Consider the following 24,072-nt stretch of genomic DNA (forward strand, 5'->3'; position numbering starts at 1 on the left):
TTCCAAATTGAATTATGAGACTCATATGATGAATAGGAATTAATATCATTTTGTAAAATCCATGTCATCGACCTCGTTTTTACGGAGGCACATGTCAAAGTGCGCTGTGTCGTAATTCTTCATGAGAAATACTGCGCAAACTCTAAGAAAAAGTTCAGTTCATTTATTTACTCAAAACCATTTCAAACATATGGTACATGAGGACAAAAATAACATTAAAATATACATATAAATTGGGTCAGAGGTACAAAAGTAGAAGCATATATAATTATAAGGTTTTTAAAGTTGGGAAAATTTATATAAGTTGAAACTCATGGAGGACAGACTACCTCGTATATCTTTGTTATAAACATACACAATTTCCTAAACAATGTCATGTTACATGTTGTCATAAGGTACGAAAATTTTAGCACATTTAGTCTAGCCGAATTTTTTTTTATCTATGAACTTCTTCCGGACTAGTCCGAAATATCTGACGTTTTCATGGCTTTTTTAACGATTTTGATATTTACTTGCCAGAAAAGGTTTTCCTGGCGAGTAAATATCAAAATCGTTAAAAAAGCCAGGAAAACGTCAGATTTTGATATTTACTTGCCAGAAAAGGTTTTCCTGGCGAGTAAATATCAAAATCGTTAAAAAAGCCAGGAAAACGTCAGATATTTCGGACTACTTCCGGACTTGTGATATTGCATCACATTCTAAAATATAATGAAATTCATCGGCTATACGTTTTGTGTTACAGAGAGGACACAATCTTTCATTTAATGGGATACCATCCCATCTTCCCAGTTCAACTGGTAGATGGTGATTTGAAGTACGAAATTTACCAAGAATTTTTCTGAATTTCAGGGGTAAAATATCTAAATATTTTTCATATTTAAAATTTGTTTTAAAAATTTATATATTACTCCTTTTGATGAATTATTTATATCAGCATGCTACTTTTGAATGAATTGATCTTGTAATTTCTGTTTAGCTGCCGTTGAAACCCATTTTTTTTTTGGTTAACAATATTTAAAAACAGACTATGCCAAACATTTGATAAACCACATGAGTTAAAAACATGACGAATACAATCAATCCAAGGGTTAGTACTGGTTGTATTTTCAGTCTGATTTAACAAGTAACGGTATAATATATTTGTAATGCTAGTATTAGTACTAGAAATTAATTTACACCAGTATGATACCATTCTAGTAAATACAATTACAGATAAAGTAAAACGACCTGTTTCTCCGTAAACCATATAGTTTGGAGTACTATCAGCGGACAGACTACCTTCGTTGATACTTTTAAAGACTTTGATATTTACCGGGCTATTAGAATCCCTTTTTGAAGAGTTCAGGATATTCCAAAAAATCTTTTGTATTTGTTGATCGCAACTGCATAAGTTTATGGGTTATATCAGTATTGTATGTTTTTATAGCATTATCCATGATCATTTTGTAGTTTTTACTTTTTTCTTTAAGATTATTTTTATTATCGTCCGTTTTAAACTTGCTGTGCATGCTCTTTGCTAAATATATATTGTTATTTTGTTTTCTAGCAGATTTACACTCTCTATTGAACCAGAGCTTGTTATGTTTTTCAATACAAGGAGGAAAATGTGGGGGTCCAAATGTATCCCGGGCTGCATCTGTAAATACAGTACTGATGTCTTTAACTACCTTATTAATTTTGTCACTGCAGAGATCGCCGGGGGAATTACTAATTTGTTTATGTGCATTATTTCGAGGTTGATTTTAAAACAAAACAATTATCAGAATGTGTTAATTATTTATAATTCAATTCTGGTTGTAACGCGGCATTTGATTGGATAGAGTTTGGATAACTTGGTTTCCCGTCACTAGACACGTCACAATGTACCAACGTCAAAAACGTACTAATCCGCTTGACGTTACGTTTGAGTTTTGAACAGATAAATATCATTTTTTAAAGTAAACGCTTTCAATTTGTACAGCAAATTACAGAAAATTAAATTACATGTTTAAGGATTGAACTCAATGTCTACCCAAGTTAAACTCGCATAACCTGGGTTGGAGCAATTTACGCTTTTTTATAATTATAAAGCGTAAAGTGCCCCAACTTAGGTAATACTCGTATAACTTGGATAGACATTGAGTTCATTTCATTAGTGTATGATGATATACATCAAAACTTAAGCACAGGAACGGTTTTACTCTATCTTCAATACGAGAATTGAAGCGGATCGAAATGTATCGATTTGTGTACTGGAAAAACATTTAACTCTGTTGATTAACCTAAAGGGGGATGTGCGACCATCTTGTACATTTGAGGATAAGAATGTAAACATTTCTTGAACTGGCTTGTTTCGCCCGAAACTGGCCAAAAATGTTGCCAAAAGATATCAAAGCAAATAATATGGAGTCTTACATGTCATTTTGTTTAAAAAGTATGCATAAAAGAACAGGACAATGTCTTTTTAATCACTCAGAACAGCTGTCGAACTGCGCAGCTACAGACTTTTATTGAAAATAAAAAAATCAATTTATATAAGTAGTTCCCAAACAGTGATTTCTATGTTATTAGTTAACAAATATATATCATACCTGTTGTCAAAACACCGTGTTTTACAATTATTCAACAAAAAAGTTGACATTATAGTTAAAGGCAAAATTTCAAGAGTTGTTTTTCATGGATTATATTTTCATGCTCGTCGATCTCAACTCAGCAGTCATGTAATAACCAGTTTAAACCGGTTTTATTAAACAACTGTTCTTGCTATTACTAATTAACTCCCTCCGTGATCTGCAATTTATATCAAAATACTTTAATTCGGGTTGTAACGCGGCATTTGATTGGATAGAAAAATTTAGTTGAATTTGTATAACCTGGTTTGCACGCCACAAGACACGTCACAATGCACCAACGTCAAAAACGTATTAATCCGCTTGACGTTACGTTTGAATTTTGAACAGATTAATATCATTTTTAAAAGTAAAACGGACTCAATTTGTACTGTAAATTACAGAAAATTAAATTATAAGAAATGAACTTAATATCTACCCAAGTTATACTCGTATAACCTGGGTTGGAGCACTTAAAAAATGCTTTTTTATAATCCGCTTCGCGGAATATAAAGCGTAAATTGCCCCAACCCAGGTCATACTCGTATAACTTGGGAAGACATTGAGTTCATTTCTTAATAATCTAAGTTAATAATTGATTTCATCGGTAACGGAATATAAATATAAGCATTAAATGGTTTATTTTTGACGTCGTCGTCTCAATAACTGCCGTCAGTTGAGCAGACAAATTGAATAACGCGCGTTAGCGCGTTATGATAATTTGTCTGCTCACCTGACGGCAGTTATTGAGACGACGACGTCAAAAATAAACCATTTAATGCTATATTGAAAGCTACGGCAGTTATTTAAGAAATAAACAACGTTATTTAGTGAACATGGCGTTATGAATAGCAATTGCTCTGTTGTCATATTCCATGATGCGCGCTAGCGCATCATGGAAAATATGCCAGCAGAGCACTTGCTATTCATAACGCCATGTTCACTAAATAATCGTTGTTTATTACTTATATTTGCATTTTACCACTCGCAAATACCCTGTATTAGCCTAGACCTTGATATTTAGCCATCGCATCAAAAATAAACATTCAGACTGTAATGTTTCTTTTTAATTCACATAGATTTGTTAACAGAATCAATGATAATTTATGTTTTAACAGTAATTCCTTTAAAATGTTATTATAAGACATGTTTTAATTTAAAAATACATCAATTTTATGGAGTTGGAGAAAAACACATGATGTTTCGTATAGTGGTTTTTAAGGACGTTGGATCCTGCGATCAAAAGTCTTTAAGTTTTTTTCTAAAGTATTTTTTTAATATTTACACACATTTCTAAACCAAAATTCAAAACAAAATTTTTGGGTGTATATGCTCCTTTCGGTGCTACGGTGTATTTAATATGACCTTTCTGCACTGAAAGTGCAAATTGCACATAAATCGCTTTTCCCTCTATAATTTTTTATCGAAATTAACCATGGTATCAAATACAAATTTACATTAATAAAATTAAAATTATCATAATGAAAAAGTTTGCAATTTCTTCACCTCATTGATATTTTGACCTTTTTGCACTGAAAAAATACTATTTTTATTCATTAACGATTCAGCATGCAATTAAGTAATCTAAAAGTCTCAAACTTTTTCTCAAATTATGACAGACTTGTCAAAAGAAACTGAAATATTCAGAAAATAAAACCAAAAGTATGGGTCTATTATGTAAATTTTGAGATATGGCATGAAAGAAGCTAATTTTGGGGGAAAATTGGAGCTGATTTTTTTCTTTACTTTTATGAAATATCACTTAAACATGTTTTTTGAAACAATATGAAGATATCCCAATGCATAAACTATCTGAAAATTTGGTCTCCACGGAAAAAAAGAAAGCTAAAATTAGGGTAATCTAAAACAACTGAGTTATGAAAAATGTTCATTTTCTTCTTTAAAAACCTTCCGCCACAAAATATAGTCCCTTACTACACTTTCTAAATATGGAATTTTTTCTTCACTATTTTATTAAATAGAGATTATTTGGCATTGTAATAAAAGGAATTTACAAGAAGAATTCATATATGACACGGAATTTCCAGACTAGAGGTGACACAAAATGGCTACCCAAAATCAGAGGATCGAACCTCTTTAAATCTATAACTTCATGGAAAAGTATATGACGTCACACCTTTATGACGTCATAGTATACGGACAGAGCAATTGCGATTATAGAAAAATAATTGCAGTTCCTCCGTATGGACTTACAGTGGGAAAGAACAAGGGATTTGCAAATATAACACTGTAATGCACAAAGGGTACTCAAATGTTAAAATGACGAGTTTTATTATGACGTTACAAATGTTGAACGCTGTAAACTGCAACGTCACAAGCGAAAATAAAAGTTCACGCTTGTAGCTGTTACAGTGACTATTCCATTAATATGAACTTACCCTTAGGATAAGATAGGAATTTTAAGGTATAAATCACATTTGCAGACAAGGCATGAAGTTAAAAAATGTAAATATAAGCATTAAATCATGAATTTTTGATGTATACAGTCTCAGTACTGCAGCGATGTGTGCATACAAATTTTCATAACGCGCTAATGCGCGTTACTCAATTTGTTTGTATACACCGCTCCAGTTATGAGACTGTATAATTCAAAAAATCATGATTTAATGTTATAAAGGCTTCAACTGCAGATATTTAACGAATTTTGTCAAAAATTTTCGTCTGAGGCGTAAAATTGATTATATATTTAAGAAATAAACTCAATGTTTCCCCAAGTTCTACGAGTATAACCTTGATTGGAGCATTTTACGCTTTATAATCCGCGTGTTTTCCCGAGGACTATCAAGCAACACATTTATTCACAAAAAGCGATGATCTAGGGAAACCCATGTAAACAAGTTGCCTTCAAATACTCTTTGAAAATTTTCGCTTCACTAATGTTTTATTTACAATGTTTTGCAGCAATTCAACTCTAAACGTTTTTTTCCCTTTCCTCTGCAGAGATTTGAGCAAATATTAATGCTACTAACTTGTTCTGCTCCAGACACAACAATATGATGTCAATATTCAAAGGGAAACTACTCTAATTTTAAAGAATTTCAAAGGGCCAAATATTTTTATTTTTTTTATTTTTTTTTATTTGCATTTTTCAAATTTCTATTAAACTGATGTCAACTTCTTTTTTAAATATTATAATCACTCTTTCATACCACTTTCATTCATACACTCATTCAAAAATCAAAAGTAGATGAACCTGAGGTTGTACATGTATATTAAATGAATAAAAAATAAATAAATAAATAAATGAAATAATAATATCCATAGCAAATTCCACTTCTGTATAATATAGTTATACAATTATAAACAAAAGAAATCTACCCACTGTGACGAGCATTTTCAAATTTCCTAAGTTGAAATTTTTGAACTGATGCATATAAGGGCCAAATATTGAACGGCATGCGGTTTCTGCCATATTGCTGAATATTAATTCTCACCGAACAAACATAGAGATACACATGTATGAGGCAGCCACGTGCCATGTTTAAACCAATGAAAGTGTGACATTTCATTCCGAGAGAAAACATATTGACATAATTTATGATTATTACTCAGCTGAGCTATGTGACTTCAAGTACTAGTATATACCTGTATATTAGATTACTTTTAATAAATTGAATAGTGAATCAACCAATAAACACCGCTTGATTCTCGACACTAATTTCAGGTTGACCAAAGTGTATGCATAAATATGCACTTATATCTATCAGACATTGTTTTGTCTGATCCATACTTGTGTTTGAAATTATTTATATAATAACACAAATAATGTTGGTTTTTTCTCCTGATTTTATTTACACAATAGACCATAGTACATCGAGTGCAGTTGGGTATGATCTCGACCTTCCTTTATATCAGTTTTTTTTTATTTGCCGACTCCAAATCCAGCCTGTTGCAGATAGAGAGCTTCCTGGGCGGCCTGTGCTCCTGTTTCAGCTCCATATCCTCCTTGTCCACCCTGGGACAGCAGATAGGCGCCCAGACCCCCGAGTACCAGGGCAGTGATGGCGTTGTTGTTGGATGTGGTGGTGGTGGTTGTAGTAGTGGGGGTAGCGGCTGAAAAAGGAAAGGATAATTATAGAAAAAAAAATCTCTCTCTCTCTCTCTCTCTCTCTCTCTCTCTCTCCAATATTTTTTTCATTAAAAGTTTTACAAAATCAATAATGTACAATGTAATTGGAAAACACTGTCTCTGAAATCAAGAGATGCCTTACAAATGCATAAAAATATAAAGATGTATTTTTTCTATACCTTTGAAATATAGAAAAAAAAACACTGCGTTTTATCTCAAATAAATAATAATCTCTCTCTCTCTCTCTCTCTCTCTCTCTCTCTCTCTCTCGTAAATAATATTTGATTTTAACCATCACAATTCATGAAATACGTACTTGCGCATTGCGGCCCGCTGTAGCCAGTGTAGCAGACACACACGCTATCGTAAGTTACGCCTGTGACGGCTCCTGTGACCGTCAAATGGTCTATGAGACAGAAGCCATTGGCGGCAGCTGTACACACAGTGCTGGCTCCAGGACCGGCACCTACGGCAGGAATGGTGCATGCCCCTCCACCCAGAGCTGCTTGGGCTGCCTGAAAACCTAAATTCGTGGAAATTGACTCACACTTTATCTAACTGAAGATACCAATGGCTCAACGACGCAGAAATGACCCCAATAACCAAATATCTAGACACGGGAAGGAAATGTGAAATGTACTCACCAACGGCGACACAGAACACACAAAGGAGGACCTGGAAGGACTGCATGGCGACTGGCTGAAGAATAAGAATAAGATAGAGAGGTGATGTTATTGTCTATGTACTGAATGTCAAACCTTTCCAAATATACAAGTATATTTTTAGCTTGTGTGTAGAGTGTATTCAAAAAGTAAGAAAGAAAAAATCACCTTTTACTGTCCGTTTCAAACTGGAGGCAAGAGCTGAATGCTGAGTTGACTTAGAACTCGGGTTTTTATATGAAAATATCCATCAATCTATCGATTCTGTTACGATATGCGTTATATAAGTCCTGGTCCAAACCCATGTTTTCTTTTAAGGTATATTTACCGGATGACGTAAATGGCTGGAGGTTACACAAGTCTACCCGGAACTGTCGGGATGTCTATCCCCGGGTACTTACTTTGGCACCATAACGACGTGTGAGACCTTTTGATATACTAATATGTACAAGTTCCTGGATATTTTATATTTCCTTTGACTTTGAATCAGTTTATTCTTTCAAAATATGAATTGATCAAATACCTGATGAAAGTTAAAGGACAAGAGCGTACAAGGCCGGACAAATCCCCCCAGTATCCAGGATTTTGAAATGTTATATGACACCAATTTGAAAATGTGCATCAGTGCATGTACATGTATAATAATGAACTGCATTCTCTGACAAATAAATAAATAACATTAATACATACACTTGGTACTTATCTCATTTGTTTTATTTGTTGCTTTCTAAACATTACAGCATGATCTCATATCTTACAGAACATGAACATTACGTAATTGTTGTCGTTATATAAATGGCATAAGATATTTGTTTTTATAATAATCCAATAAAAAAAGCCAAAAATGTTTTATTTATGAGCAAATGAATTAAAAATAAAACGCCGTCTGTACGATCCGAACATCCTCTCAATCGAGAAGGATGGACTACGAGCCTCCGCCTATCACAGTGAGCTACGTTGACACGGAATAAATTGAACTGTTTGACAATATAAATAAACTTTAAGTAAAACTTTTTTGGCGAAAACTACGAATTTGACAATTTTTTTTGATTTGATGGGTCTAGACACCATTTTAATAGATCAATAAGAAAAATAAATGAAAACTTATTCTTTAAGTTTAAATAATAGTACTTTTAGGGTGGAGTCAAGACCCATTCATACCTAAATTTTGTAATTTAGAACAGTGAATGATCCATAAAACGCAGCTGTGCAGCTTAATTTGGAAACATATACCTGTCGTGTTTATAAAATGAAAGCCCAATATTGACTTCCATCGTGAAATTTATACTGAATACAATGCATACAAGCCAAGAATTAATATTCTAACTTGAATTGAAATTCTATCATCTACGTTGCTGAGTGGGGGATATACAACGCCTTGTACGCCCCTGTACTTTGAATGACTTGCACATTTCAATGATAAATAAATATATACTAGATATAGACAATCTTTTCACTTTTTTTATAATTTGAACATGTATGAAATTAATACTGATGAGCCTAATGGCTCAAAGTTGAAATACATGTAAATAGTGATTACGCATTGATAACTGCAGATTTTAGTCGAAATATTTGATGCTTTTGAATACAACAAATAATTAAGTGGAATATATCAAAAAAGGAATCAAAGGAATTCTCAGTTAACTTTATAAACAGTTTTTCGATTAAAGAGGTTCCTCATAAGCTTAGGTAGTTCAAGAATTTACCCAATCAAAACAATTCGTTTGAGTTGTTTAGATTTGTATTATACAAATGTACATAAACTGCATCGCTTAACAGTATTCTTCCTTTCTTCACATGCTTTGAATTACACTATAAAGAAGATGGGGGATAAGATAGCGCAAATGCCCATTCGGTTTAGTCGTGAAATGTGAAATACAATTTTGAATTTATTTTTTTCCCAATTAAATCTATTCAAATATATTACAATACAAGTTTGCAAAAGCATAGTTTCTAACTATATTCAGTTTTTAATATATTTAACAAACGATCGTGTGACTTTGGTCACGAATATAAGGATTTTTTTTCCAAACGTTCAATTGTTGGGATAAAATGATATTTTTAATGTACATGCTTAGTGGGCCATCTCTCCACGTTTTTGTTGATTGAAATCGGGTTATTTTCCATTAGACCCTAATTAGACTACGAAAAAAAATATGGAGCACAGACCCACCCTATAAAAGAAAAGGCCTTGTAGTTCTATAAAATGACACTATTTGGACATTCATGAATATTTTAATTTTTCAGTATCTTATCCGTCCATGTATATAGACATTTTACACGCCTTATTATCACCCATCTTCTTACCAAATATATGCCTAGGACCCCCCCCCCCCCGGCAAACATATATACATGTTACAGTCGGACCCCCCTCCCCTTGGAAAAGTTTTCTGGATCCGCGCATGCATATTTTACCCCGTTCGCCTGCTACGACTCTTATACTTTTGTGACTATACGGCGATACCTGTGCGTTAGGAACGATAAAAGTTTCTTTAAAAAATCAGATTTTTTTTTTTAAAGTTAAACAAGTAGTTGCCAGTTGTAAAGACTTGGAGCCTTAGCCAACCCCCCCCCCCCTCCCCCACCGGTGCACGTCATTTCCTTTTCAGTAATTTCTGATAGTTTAGAATTATGTGTTCCGTATTTAGTTCAAATAACATTACAAGTCAATTTATATTAAAATTTTCGCTGTACATTAAAAATGCTTAAGTTGATCATTGTAAACATTAAAAAAGTATGTAGAGAATTTAAATATTTCAGCTCCAAATGTGGCCAAAATCCTTTCTTAACATATACAACTACATGAATAAACTAAACTGGTTCTGAGTCAGTTTCTGGCTAAACCGAGGATTAAGGTATATGCTCAGAGCCAGGCATGGGGGAGGGGCAATTTTTTGCAGCAAGCATTTTTATAAAACTTTTTTTATTTTAAAGAAATAAATTATCAGGTAGCCCCCCTCTCCCAACCCCACTTTTCGGGAGCATGAAAATTGTTGTGAAAATATTGAAATTAACGATGAAATTGAAGTTTAAGGTATACGACACCCCCCCCCCCCCCTTACAGATTGGGATTTCGATGATCGTCAAAACTATCGGATGATTCTACCCCCCTTTTAAAACGATGCTTCGTGTGTGGCAACGCACTTTGAAAAAATTACGCACTTTCAAAACTTTCAAAATGCGTTATGAAGGTACAACAACATTTTTAGCTCACCTGAGCTGAAAGCTCAAGTGAGCTTTTCTGATCAAAATTTGTCCGTTGTCTGTCGTCGGCGTTGGCGTTGGCGGCGTTGTCGTTGTAAACTTTTCACATTTTCTTCTTCTTCTCCAGAACCACTGGACAGATTTCAACCAAATTTGGCACAAAGCTTCACTAGGTGAAGGGGATTCAAGTACATTCAAATGAAGGGCCATGCCCTCTTTAAAGGGGAGATAATTGAGAATTATTAAAAATTTGTTGGTATTTTTCAAAAATCTTCTTCTCAAAAACTATTTGGCCAGAAAAGCTTAAACTTGTGTAGAGGCATCTTCAGGTAGTGTAGATTCAAGTTTGTTCAATCATGGTCCCCGAGGGTAGGGTGGGGCCACAATAGGGGGATCAAGTTTTACATAGGAATATATACAGAAAATCTTTAAAAATCTTCTTCTCAAAAACTATCAGGCCAGAAAAGCTCAAATTAAAATGGAAGCATCCTCAAGTGTAGATTCAAGTTTGTTCAAATCATAGTCCCTGGGGGTATGGTGGGGCACAAGAGGGGATAAATTTTTATACTGGAATATATAGAGATAATCTTTTAAAAAACTATTTGGCCAGGAAAGCTCAAATTTAAATGGAAGCATCCTCAGATAGTGTAGATTCAAGTTTGTTACAATCATGGTCCCCGGTGGTAGGGTGGGGCCACCATTTGGGGATAAATTTTTATAAAGGAATATATATATAGAGAAAATCTTTTAAAAAATTTCTTTTAAAAACTATTAGGTCAAGAAAGCTTATATTGGTGTGTAACCATCCTCAGATAATGTAGATTCAAGTTTGTTCAAATCATGGTACCTGGGGGTAGGGCGGGGCCACAATGGGGGATAATTTTTTATATATAGAGAAAATCTTTAAAAATCTTCTTCTAAAAAACTATTAGGCCAGGAAAGCCCAAATTTGAGTGGAAGCATCCCCAGATCGTATAGATTAAAGTTTGTTTAAATAATAGTCCAGGGGTAGGGTGAGACCACAATGGGGGATGGATTTTTACATAGGAATATATAGAGAAAATCTTTAAAAATCTTCTTTTTAAAGACTATTTGGCCAGAAAAGCTTAAACTTGTGTAGAAGCATCCTCGGGTAGTGTAAATTCAAGTTTGCAAAATCACAGTCCCTAGCGGTTGGGCGGGGCCGCGATGGCGGTTTGAATTTTTACATAGGAATATATAGAGAAAATTTTTAAAAATATTCTGGGAAAGTTTTCGGTCCAAAACTCAGTACTTAGTGTAAAAGCACAGGTTATGCAGATTTAAGTTTGATGAAACCATGATTCCCTAGAGAAAAGAGCAACGAAATGGGGGGGGGGTATATAGAATAGAGAAAAATCTTCTTACAGGTACAACAACAAAAGGGGCTTGGTATTTACCAAATAAAAAAGATGTATATAAAAATTGGCAAATTTTGATTTTTTTTAAGCAAGATCTACTGTACATAGTTGTCAAGATATTTTGATACTGTAATGCCAATTTGATCAGAGTTAATGCAATTGTTGCTCAGGTGAGCGATGTGGCCCCTGGGCCTCTTGTTTAGTATCGGGACACTAAACGCACTTTGAAAAAATATGTATTAATAACACAAATTCTGGAATTGAATTTCTAATTTGTTTATAGTATTAAGATTTGTTAGCACTAGTAAATCTAATTTACCGTCTTTAAGAACGGGGATGGGGACGGGGGTGGGGGTTAGCCAAGGATACAGGTCAATTACCAGTACATCATTTAATTGATTACAGGAAGAAGGTCCACTGCCCCTAATTTTTCCTTCCAAAACATGTAATATTCAGCAACTTGGAGTAAACGTTTAAGATTGGGAAAAGAAATGTGCTTTGTCGCAAATTAAGTACAGTGATATTGAACAAACGGACTGGCCATATAGAGTTTAACATAAACCCTCTTTTCAAATTCTAAACACTTAAATAAATCACATCATTATAAAAAAAATATTGACAAATATTAAATTATTAAACTTAAAAATAGACATTAGGTTGTGGTTTTTTTTCTCGCACTGATCTATTAAAAGATCATATTGTTTTGATAATCATAACTATGGTATCCTTGTTCACATTATGTTTCTTTACACGCACATACAAAAGAAGCATGTTGAAATATGTTATACATTGATCTCCATAATCAATATATAATATATAAATCATTATCAATATATATGTCATTTTCGTTTCTGGCATAGCCTAATGTGCCAGACAAGAAGTAAAGGTGTTGCTTTCACACAAAAAAGGAATAGGAAGTAATGCTAAGCGATGTAGTTCATGTCATATTTGGATAATTCAAACCTCTCGAGTTGTACTTTATTTGTAAATTGTCACACTACGTAAGCTTATGAGAAAAGAAAAAAAAATTCTAATCGAGAAACTGTTTATCAAGTTAGCTGAGAATGCATTGGGTTCTTTTTTAAAAACATCCCATTGAGCTAAACAAAGTTAAAACAATCATTTATTATATATATAGTATCGATTATTTCGACTAAACCGTTACCTTGACAATTATTGTTCAAAGTGTGTTAATATCGACGATATCAACGTGCTTGAAACGCCAAAGAAATCATTACATTGTTCGAATAACGTGGGAGATGACTGGTTATGATAACTTGACTGATAGAAAGATAATAATGTAATTACGGATACAATAAAAGTTTTTATTATACTTTCATGTTAAACACTGAAATCTGATTGGTTTAGACGCAGTTGGTAATCCGTTCTATTACCCTCCCCGTTAGCAACACATTTGGCAACAGGTTACTCAACGAATTGTTACATGCGCGAAAATTATGCGCGTACGGTTCGCCGTATAAATTCACTTCATTTCTATATAAAAGCAGTAAAATTTTCTTTAAAAACAAGACTTTCAGTATAATAAAATAAATAGTGCCTGTTTGGGAAGGTAACTGTTGAAATTGACACCCCTCGAAAACCATTGTCAACCTCCGCTTCGCGTCACAATGGGTTTCTCGGGGTGCCAATTTTAACAGTTACCCTCCCAAACAGGCACTATTTATATAATAGTTATTTTCAGAAATTAGAGAAAAAAAAAAGAAAAAAACTTAAGTTAGCCGAGAGCTGGTCCAGTAACAATAATACAGAATTGTTCAATTGGCAACGGTCTCTGTCTCAAACCGGCGATAAAAATAAAACAAGAAAAAAGATAAAGATAAAAACAGCTTTATTGGGAAAAATAATAAATACTGCACTATACACTCTGCAGAGGATGCAAAAGGGATATCCATTCCGACCTCATCTCATTTATACCAACTTTCGAGCATAACTGTACATAACGGGTCATGAGACCCAATGATGTCACTACCAGGTTTTGATGAAGCAATCAACCGGTACCGGTTAAGACTGAACTTAATGTGTCGTAAACATTGATATTACAAGTAAACACGGCAAAGTCACTAATAACGAAGAGGCCCCACGCGATATTGTTATTTCTTTGTTTTAATCATAGCATTCCAGGTGGTAATCCAGTGTTGAACAAGTGCGCATGTTCGAAAATTAAAAAGAACAAGATGGTGGTGTTTTTCTTCAAAATGTCGCTAAACTGCAGCAGCAAGACGTGGAACCTCGTCATCTCGTGACGTTGTTTAATGAGACGTGTAACTTTCACATGTAAATGTACACTGTTGCAAATGTGGATTTTTTTTTATTTTGTAGACGGAGATTTTTTTTACATAAGTTTGTGTGATGTGTTCTTGTCAATGTGTGTCGTGTTCGTAGATTCCATCAAATAGTTTAGTCGGGGTATGGACCGGCCATCACCTTCTTGATGAACTCTGAAAAAAAATTAACAATGTGATCAGTAATATAGGTAACTTGCGATACCGATACTAGGAGACATTGTAGAATACTCGTTGACAGTTGATGGGGGGTCGTCTTACCTTCGTACTTGACGTTGCCCTCCAAATCTTCTTGAAGGTCAGTGTTTCTGATGATTTCATCCACCTGGTCATCAGTCAATCGTTCACCTAAACAAAAGCAAAGTCAAATATGTGAGAGAGAGAGAGAGAGAGAGAGAGAGAGAGAGAGAGAGAGAGAGAGAGAGAGCATTCGCATGACCAGCAAAAGATAAGTTCTAAGGTAGTATCGGACATCTATCTACAATAACTTGGATTAAAGTACGTTATAATTAGAGTAATTTCACCGGTTTAGGATTAAAAAAAAATTTTCTCCAAAATCTCTAAAATCAAACTCATGACTAACAAATACGTAGTGAACCCTCTAACCCACTGCACCACGCTGTTAGAAAACAAGTCTGGGATAAGAACCTATTTATAAAAATTACACTTGATTTTATTGTTTAATTTCGATAAATAATACGTCACAACATGGAGGTGTCCCTAACCACCTAAACACGAAAAATAGACGTGAGGAAAATGAGAAATGCTTACCAAGTGAGGAGAGAAGATGTCTAAGCTCAGCCCCGGAGATGTAGCCTTGGCCCTCCCTGTCGAAAGTCTTAAATGCCTCCATGTAGTCGGCGAATGTTCCTTGTTCCAAGGTGTTCATGATTGTCTCATGGATTGGCAAAAACTCCTCAAATTTGTATGACTTCTCACCTAAAGAGAAAAAGCAATGCTGTAAATACAGAGTCAAGGGTTCCTGTGTAATAATAGTCGTTCCTTGAATGTAAAGGGAACTAACTCTTCATTCAATTTAGCGTGTCATCCTATAAAACTCTTACCCATTTTATCGGTTCCGCCATTCTTTCTGACGATTTCAAGAGTTGGGTTGAGTCCTACACATCTGATGACATCACCAATCTTTGAGGCGTCGACTTCTGCGTCACGACCGTCCCAGAAGTCAAAAAGTTCGAACACTTCCTTGGCCTCTGAAATGAATAAAATGGATACATTTAAGGATTGACATTTCCACCATTTGTCTCGAATGAAATCAGAAATTGATTAACTCTGATTCCATAAAATTGTCGATTGATCAATTAATGTTAATACTAAATAAAAATCAAATTAAGAACAGAATTCACATGCTTTTGGGTAAAAACAAAAAAACTATGATGTATTCTGCACCGGTTTTTTCGAATGTCTAAGGGGTTGGTTACAATCTAAAAAATGCAAAGGAAATACGCAAATATGGAATATGCCCCCCCCCCCCCTACTTCAAGAGTTTGGAGATAGAAAAACAATACATAAAATACGGAAAAGATTCCAACAAAAACGTACAGCAGAAGATATAGTAGCTAATATCGGTGTATACTGGATATATACCGGTAGTGTTTCTACACTTGGCTGTACATTGTTATGAAGGGGACCTACTGTCGACAACAAATGCGTCTGTTTTTTGGGGTTTTGTTTTCTAGCAAAAAATGATTAAAAATATAAACATACATGTATGTTAAGAAAAATAAAGAACTTTCAATTATTATTCACTTGATTGGCCTAAAGAATATGTCATATATTCATGCATTTCAAGCAAATGCTTACATGTGAAAATATTCCATTTATCATTTATTTTAATAATAAATTTTAATTCATTTCTGATTGTGTAAGAACATTCCATTTAGAGATAGGAATTTACGCCGAACGTTCCCCACTGTGCTCGCGAGCGGTAACACATGGGAGTGTAATGCTGATTTACAACATGTGTACACATAGATCATCACGTAGATACAGTAGGTGATGCGCGTGCATGCGCGTGCGGTGTGTAGGCGCACTCGCCTTGTAAGGTCGAGGGAAACTGCGATATTTGATCTTTTGCCAAGGAATGCATTAGGGCTCAATATTGCGAACAGAAGCCGGGTCTGCAGCCATTTTACTTCCCCTGCTACATTTCGGAATAACCTATTGAAGTGTTCAAATCCTAATTAATGAAGAAATCCAAAGAAAAAACCAACTAGTAATCAAAAACCCGATTGCATGTATTTATTTTGAAAGCATGATTTATTATTATGGGTAAAATCAAGCATTGAAATTTGGCTGTTTTAAAAGCTACGTCAATCATGCAAGAAATGCAAGAATCAAAATATAGACGAGAGAGAAGCTAGTGTTTTGTGGAATAACACCAACATTTCCATCCTCCCTTCGTCGCGCCAGTGATTTGTACAAACCTACTCTGCAGAAATATAAAAACCGCCTTGGCATTTCTTTACCGGAAAATTGATATTCCATAATTCCAATAGCTAAAATTCTATATCTTGAAATGGTGCATGCGTAAAGTACAGTATTAGAAACAAAATATACACCACATATCATCCTTCAGATAAAAGAAAGCTCACAGCGCACATAACTGTAGGAGATTGTAGGAATTCCTTCAAATATCTATCAATATTCCATGCTTGTTAATGGGTCATAGAATTTATTGTTCACACGCGACACCCCATACCTTCAATCTCTTCTTTGGAAAGCTTGGACTGAAATGCAACAAGGCTTAATTTACAAACGGTCGCCCGATCGTCGGTCATTCAAAAAAAAGGAATAATTCTCATACTCTAAACGTAAATTTGATTTATTCCGTTTTGCGTGCAATAAAATTAAGCATTTAAACTCAAGGATATAATTCACTTGAGATTTTTAAAAATAAATTTCATCCTCAAACATGATTAGTTTTAATATCTGCCTTTCCATAAGTATCAATTTGTCATTAAGAATCTTTTTTTTTTTCATTTCTAAAGGGAAAAAATCACGGGCCGTAGAGATGTGAAAAATCTACTCACCATTTTGTTCTTCTGCTGCGCTGCTGCCCGAGGTGAATGCTACAAGATCGGAATTCTGGATGTCTGTATGTATAGCCTAACACTTTATGGCTTTATTTATACCGGCGCGGCTCATTTACACAGGAGGGGAGACAGGGTCTGGCTTGCAACTTTCACATCTGTTTTGTTTTTTATTTATTAATGCCGAGCTTTTCATTAATATGTGCGATTAATTAAATTATTTGCATTGATTTTTTACAGCAATAATTCATTGTTTACGACGATAAACAGGATATTGTTTAACTTCCAATTACCTATTCTAAGATGATGTGTCTGGCTATGACGTAGTAGCTCGGGGATCTCTGTCAAATATTTCTTAGATTTATCTTCAATAAGAGTTTTAAATTTTTCAACACTTTAATATCTTTGATTTCATTCAGGGTTTTTTTTTGGTTTTTTGTTTTTTAATAAATCGCATTGGAGCCAGTCCACAAACATATCAATGTCGTACAAATAAGGCAGTGAAATACTATAGGTATGAAGGGGAGCTCTGCGCATATATACAATCAACGTCGCAGATATGATGCGTCTAAATATAACTTGCATTCGCTTTTCTGGGAAAACACTGAAATTATGATATATATACTAGGGATTTGTCAAAAACTATAGGTTTTAATCAAGAAAAATTGACGGGTAGGGAAACTTAAAAATGATAACAATAAAACCATCAGTCATTTTTCTGCCTGTGTCCACCACCTGGTAACCACGGGGCATCTCGGTACCACTGTTCACGGCTACACCCCTCGCTGTGTCGGGGGGCGCTTACAGGGTCCATGCTGTGCCGGTGAAGACCACATGACGTAGTATCAGCTACTGCGACTAATATAATACAATCACAAGTCAATTACCGGGGTTAAGGAGTTATTTTTCTGCTGATTTTTTTTTTCAAAAAGTTCACTTTTTTTATATTATACTGTAGGTGTTTATAATGATATGCTCAATAAATATCCCCAACTGTTCGATAATTTATCAATATTTTGAAATACATTAAACAGATATTATTACATTTAAATTCTTCAAAACAATGATTATTTTACAAAAAATCAAATTAAACCATTTGTTTACCATGCAAAAGTCGGAGAAAGCATCAGACACTAAAAAGAACCAGCCAAGAAAAAAAAAACCATAAAATGACTCCCCCCCCCCCCTTACATCAAACAAAAATCCCTCGTCTTTTCCCTCGTCTCATCATTCTTTTTAAAAGTATTCTGGTGTCACTCAATATACTAGATCTCTGATTCGCATGCAAAATGACAAAATTTTTAAAAGGGGGATGGGGGTAAGATTTTGCATTGCACATTATTACAAATATTGTGTAATGAGGACTAAAATGGGAAGTTATAAAATGTGAACAGCATTTCAAAGGATGTTTGAAATGTAACTGATATTGCGCTGGAATTATCTGTTATTGCGTCTGACAGACTCGTCTCCCCGAACGAATTCCTCTTTAATAGAATACATACAGAACAAACAGGACTTGTTTATATCTTGATTGGAACTTATTCAAATCGAGGACAGATTAACATGATATTTGCTAATTACGCTGCAATGCTAGAACAACCGCAAAGGGGGGGGGGGGGGTGGATTTAAACACAAAACCAAATCTTAAGGGAAAAAAGCTTAATTGAAAACAAAATCACTTTCTATCAAAAATTCAAATGAGAGTTAAACAGATGTTAGTTAATTTGGTCGGAATGGTCTCCTTTGGTGACATTTTTTGAGCGGATGTTAGAAGGAATACAAAGTTGGTTTTGCCTACAAGTATTTTAAGTCACCATGGGGCTATACCATGTACGTTAATTGTCTGCAACATCGACTTCAGAATCTATTAATTTGTAACTATAGTTTTGCGTGTAACAGTATTTCCCCACAAATCATGTTTGTCTTTTTATAATATTATAATTACAAATCCCTTATACTTCACTAATGCAACTACTCAAAAATCTCCTGCAAGTTATACATATTTACAGAAGCATAAACGAATAGATATATGCACCTTTTGGAGAAGTCCAAGGCATATGAATAACTCACGGCTCTATACACCAAATTTACGAAAACATAAAGAACGGCGCAAAATAGTTTGACTGACTTAATGGAGCGATTAAAAAAGAGCGACACTGTCCATTGAAGTCACGTGGTTACCTTATTATTAGCTGCAACACACATGTTGCGTAATTCAGCATACCTTCTTGATTCTGCGTATTATATTAACAGATTTATACACATTTAGATTTACAGATTTTTACGCATTAAGATTTTCTGATTTTTACACTTTTAAATTTACGCAGAAACATTTTGATTTTGCTTATTTCTTTTTAAACTATTCTGAATAAATATTCTAAATTCAGTATACTTAAGTAGAAGCTTTACATTGGCTGGCTAAAGCTAACTGCTTCCCGGCACATAAGCTCATTATTAATGATTGGATATTTTTAGCTGCATGAAACCCCTGCTTTGAACCTCGCCATACAACGCTAGCATTACTGTTGCAGATTTCTTAGACAGTTTCTGGAAACACTCTCAGAAATATGTGTATTAGTTTTTTCCATTGATATGCGTACATGCGAACCAGTTTGTCCGTTCCCGCGGATTTACCTCTAGCCCTACTAGCTTGACCAGCTGGTCACTGTGGGTCGCCGTCTGAGAGGCTACATATGGCAATATCGCACACAATGACGAGATATACCGAAGCGTCAATCGCTCCCCCGCATCTCTGATTGGCAGCGTTAATTGGAACCAGACAGAACCCCATGCCGACACGTGTTGCTCGTTCATTGATACGTGATCCCAAGCACGCGCGAAATCTGCAATGTGCAGATGATGTAAGAATTATCTCAAGTTGTATTTGTTGTGGGCCTGTATAATCCAAATACTGTAATGACTTATGACGGGCTCATTGAAGTGTGTGGAACAGAAATAATCACAAACAAGCTGTCAAAAATAGGCGCAAACACCTACCCTTGGATACAGGAATATTTTTTTTTAATAAAGCAAACATCTTAAAATACATGAACATTTACATACATGTACATACACATGTCGATATATATGCTATTAGGCTATACTCTGGATCTCTCCAAAGATCGATTTATCTGCATCAGCCAAACAACAATTACTAGTTTGAAGGACACAATCAATTAGATCAACATTTTTTTATTCAAAGAAGAAAAAAAATAAAGGTGCATGCACATAAAAATATATATATATATATATATATATATATATATATATATATATATATATATATATATATATATATATATATATATATATATATATATATATATATATATATATATATATATATATATAAACACTTGATCATTTGATTTAGATTTTTACTTTATTCCACCCCGATACCATTTTTTTTCATTATTAAACATATATTATCAGACGATGACCTCCGGAAACCCTGCATGTATAGGCATTTTCTATCAAGTCGTCAGTTAGATTATTGACTTTTCTTGAAAACTAACGTTAAACTATGTGATTGCTTAAAGTTCCTTGCATCATAAAAAAACCTGCAGCCATGAACTAAGATTTTAAAGCTGTAAGTGAATCATTCCATTTAATAATCTCTATTCACAAATATGATCATGTAACATACACTTACATGTATAATACAATTTCATAGAAACTGTTCTCACCTGTTCCATGTGCAAAATTCAAAAAAATAAGCACGCATTTTCAAAAAAAAGCTATAAGGTTCAATATAACTATTCTATTTAAGGAAATATTTATTTGTTTTTCTGACTATTCATTCAATATAAATATTGAAACATTAACTGTTTGGTTTGTAAGTCCCGTTAGTGGAAGCTGTCGAGTTTTAGTCAAAACATTCTACTAGATGAACATTTGTTATTGTATCTTTTTTTACTGTAATTTATGTACACATCAAAGGGTGCATGTTTACTATGTCGAATGCATTGGAAACAGACGATAGAACATCACTAATAATAGTTGGCACTAGAGAACTTGAAATCACGCACAATAAGAAAATTACAAAAGAAATTCGGAAGGAGTGCTAAAGCGATTGAGTATGCGAACTCTGGACCGTGGCTTGAGACGATGAGAATGTACGGACTTCAACTATTGAGTGTTGGGATATTTCTAGTGCTCAGTAATTAGCTGCAATAATGTAGCCCTCTCCGATTTTTTATATCTGATGTTTACTGGAGAGGGCTACAATTCCACAGGATCTCCGTAATGGTGCAAAATTAATTTTTTAATGCGACTGACTTCGGTCTGAAAAGATCGATTTTATAATAGACCTCCTTTAGATAAAATGATTTTTTAATTCAGGTTGAACAAAGTAACCGTATATAAATCAAAACCAGATAAAACACATCAGCATGTTTACCAGTCGTCTTTTTCAGCAGCCATGACAGTTCTCGCGTGATTTTATGGGATTTACGCTTGGAGTTTTGATGGGCTTGATAACGTGAATGTCAGTGTAAATAATCGATCTTACCTCGTTCTATCACTAAAATATCATTTAAGGAAATGGTATATAATGGAAAATTCATATTTACCGCGTTAATTATGTTTATAATAGGGGAATTCCTATATTCAGTTCAAGATCCGCTCCTGAATTCTCATTGGCTGTCCAAAAATAAGACCGGTCAAGGTCAGTAAACATGGCGGACAAATTCAACTTGTGTTGTTGACATACACGAAAAATAACCGATATATGGACTATGCTTGATATTTTTGGATTAATTTATGCCATAGACATCTACAATGTTTGAGTTCAGGTAAGAAATGCAAATGTTATTGTCATTTATATACGATTTGAGACGAAATTGTTGCGGGAGTGAATCACTCCCGCACTTGCACCATTACGGAGATCCTATGGAGTTGTAGCCCTCTCCCAAAAAAAAAAAAAAAAAAAAAAACGGGAGAGGGCTACATTATTGCAGCTACTCAGTAATCAGCACTCCAAGCTTTTGTCAAACTGAAATTCATAATTCTCAAATAGGGCCGTGACAAAATATGGAGCACGGATCCATTGACTGGCTGCAATTTCTATACATGATTTTGTTTTAAACAAAGCTATTAAGTTGATTTTTAAAATTACTGAAGAATGATTTATAAACTAAAGTGCAACTTTAAAAAATATATGTGTGTGGGTGTGTGTGTGTGTGATCTTCCATCGAAAATGGATCGGTTCAAAACTTTGTGCAACTTGTCAGTGTATCATTTTTCGAATTTTACCACCTGTATTTACATGCGCATGGCATGTAAATATTCAGTGAAGGAAATTATCAGGCTACGATACGAGGTTACCGGTTTTACTTGTACACTGTAGTTTGAAAGTACATGTATATTTCAACGAGAGAGAGAGAGAGAGAGAGAGAGAGAGAGAGAGAGAGAGAGAGAGAGAGAGAGAGAGAGAGAGAGAGAGAGAGAAATCTTCCCACGGTCGTAAAGGACGAGAGAAAATGAATGTCCACCATCAAATGATTTATTATACCAGTGACTTGATATGCATATCACTGGCTGTTCAAAAGACAGTGTCCCTTGGTGCCCCTTGTAGTCAAGACAACACGTCAAAAACTTTTGCTCCTTAAAGCTGGCCTGAGTGCTTAAGGAACAAGATCACACAGATATGGTTCCGACAAACTTGCATAGCCATTTGCTGAAATAGGTATTGTCCCTAGGTGCCATATGTGGTCAGGCCAACAAAATACAGTTTTCACCCCTCTATATAAAATTCTATACTTCCACTCACGGTCCTACCTTGAAAATATATCACAAATGTACATATAATAATATAATATGTCTACATACAACTGTATATGGAATACAAATACATGTTGGGGCTGTATATAATGTGTCTGTATCAATACTTACGTATTGCTTTGAGGGATTTTGCATTTAAAGCTGTTTTTTTTTTTTTTGTATTTGCAAAACAATGTATACACATGCAAGCTCTTGTGTTTGATAACTTGGTATGTGTTATGTCAGAAGTACCTCCCCTTGTAACTTACTGTGCTTACTAATAACAATACAGGCACGTAGCATCGGGGGGGGGGGGGGGGGGCGGGGGCAGCTGTCCCCCCTCTTTTTCTCGCAGCAAATAATTTTCAAAAATTATTCAAATCGGAATTATGACCCCGTGGAAAAAAATACGTCTTCAGTAATAAAAATTAAATAACATGGAGTTGACCCCCCCCCCCACTTTTTTGGGAGTATGTATAAAATTTGAATGGGGAATGAGAGGAAGTGAAGTTATAGATATACTTTTATACTATGCCAGCTACTATTTATGTATTTCATCCGTTATTTGTTATAACCTTGTTGTTTTATTGTTTTAATGCATATGTCCCCGAGAGCCCTTGATTGGTGAATAAACAAATATATATGTCCACATAGCATGTATTGTCGCATTGTCGATGCTTTATTGGTTTAATGTCGCACAATATGATTAAGAATACATGTACATGTATACAACAATATATTTTATATATAAATATAAAAACACAGAATAATATCACATAAATGGATTTCGTAATATATAAAGTAATAAAATAACATGTAAAGATTCACAACTATGAATATGTCAAACCTCGTTTACTCAGTCGCTTTACATGCGCGGATCCAGAATATTTTTCCGGGGGGGGGGGGGGGGTACGACGCATATTTGCGATAATTTTACTTTGTAAATTTTTCATTTTTCGGGGGGGGGGGGGGGGTCGGGACCACCCCCTCTAGATCCGCGCATGGCTTTACTTGGTTGTACCTATCAGATTTGTTA

General features: G+C 34.5%; 2 protein-coding genes across 2 annotated transcripts; both read right to left on the bottom strand.

Annotated features, from left to right (window-relative positions):
• Nucleotides 1–6,404: 6,404 nt before the first annotated feature.
• On the bottom strand, nucleotides 6,405–7,608 carry LOC117680394 (uncharacterized). Its single transcript, XM_034471626.2, has 4 exons — nucleotides 7,509–7,608; nucleotides 7,323–7,377; nucleotides 6,995–7,201; nucleotides 6,405–6,662 (listed from the first exon to the last, which is right to left on the bottom strand). Exons 2-4 carry the CDS (start codon nucleotides 7,366–7,368, stop codon nucleotides 6,472–6,474), a joined length of 444 nt encoding a protein of 147 aa, XP_034327517.2. The 5' UTR covers nucleotides 7,369–7,377; nucleotides 7,509–7,608; the 3' UTR covers nucleotides 6,405–6,471.
• A 6,147-nt stretch (nucleotides 7,609–13,755) lies between these two features.
• LOC105317061 (myosin essential light chain, striated adductor muscle) lies at nucleotides 13,756–17,409 on the bottom strand. Its single transcript, XM_034471625.2, has 6 exons — nucleotides 17,277–17,409; nucleotides 16,946–16,973; nucleotides 15,291–15,437; nucleotides 14,998–15,165; nucleotides 14,488–14,574; nucleotides 13,756–14,382 (listed from the first exon to the last, which is right to left on the bottom strand). Exons 1-6 carry the CDS (start codon nucleotides 17,277–17,279, stop codon nucleotides 14,342–14,344), a joined length of 474 nt encoding a protein of 157 aa, XP_034327516.1. The 5' UTR covers nucleotides 17,280–17,409; the 3' UTR covers nucleotides 13,756–14,341.
• Between the last annotated feature and the right edge of the window lie 6,663 nt (nucleotides 17,410–24,072).

Source organism: Magallana gigas, chromosome 8, assembly GCF_963853765.1.
Source record: "Magallana gigas chromosome 8, xbMagGiga1.1, whole genome shotgun sequence".
NCBI lineage: Eukaryota > Metazoa > Mollusca > Bivalvia > Ostreida > Ostreidae > Magallana > Magallana gigas.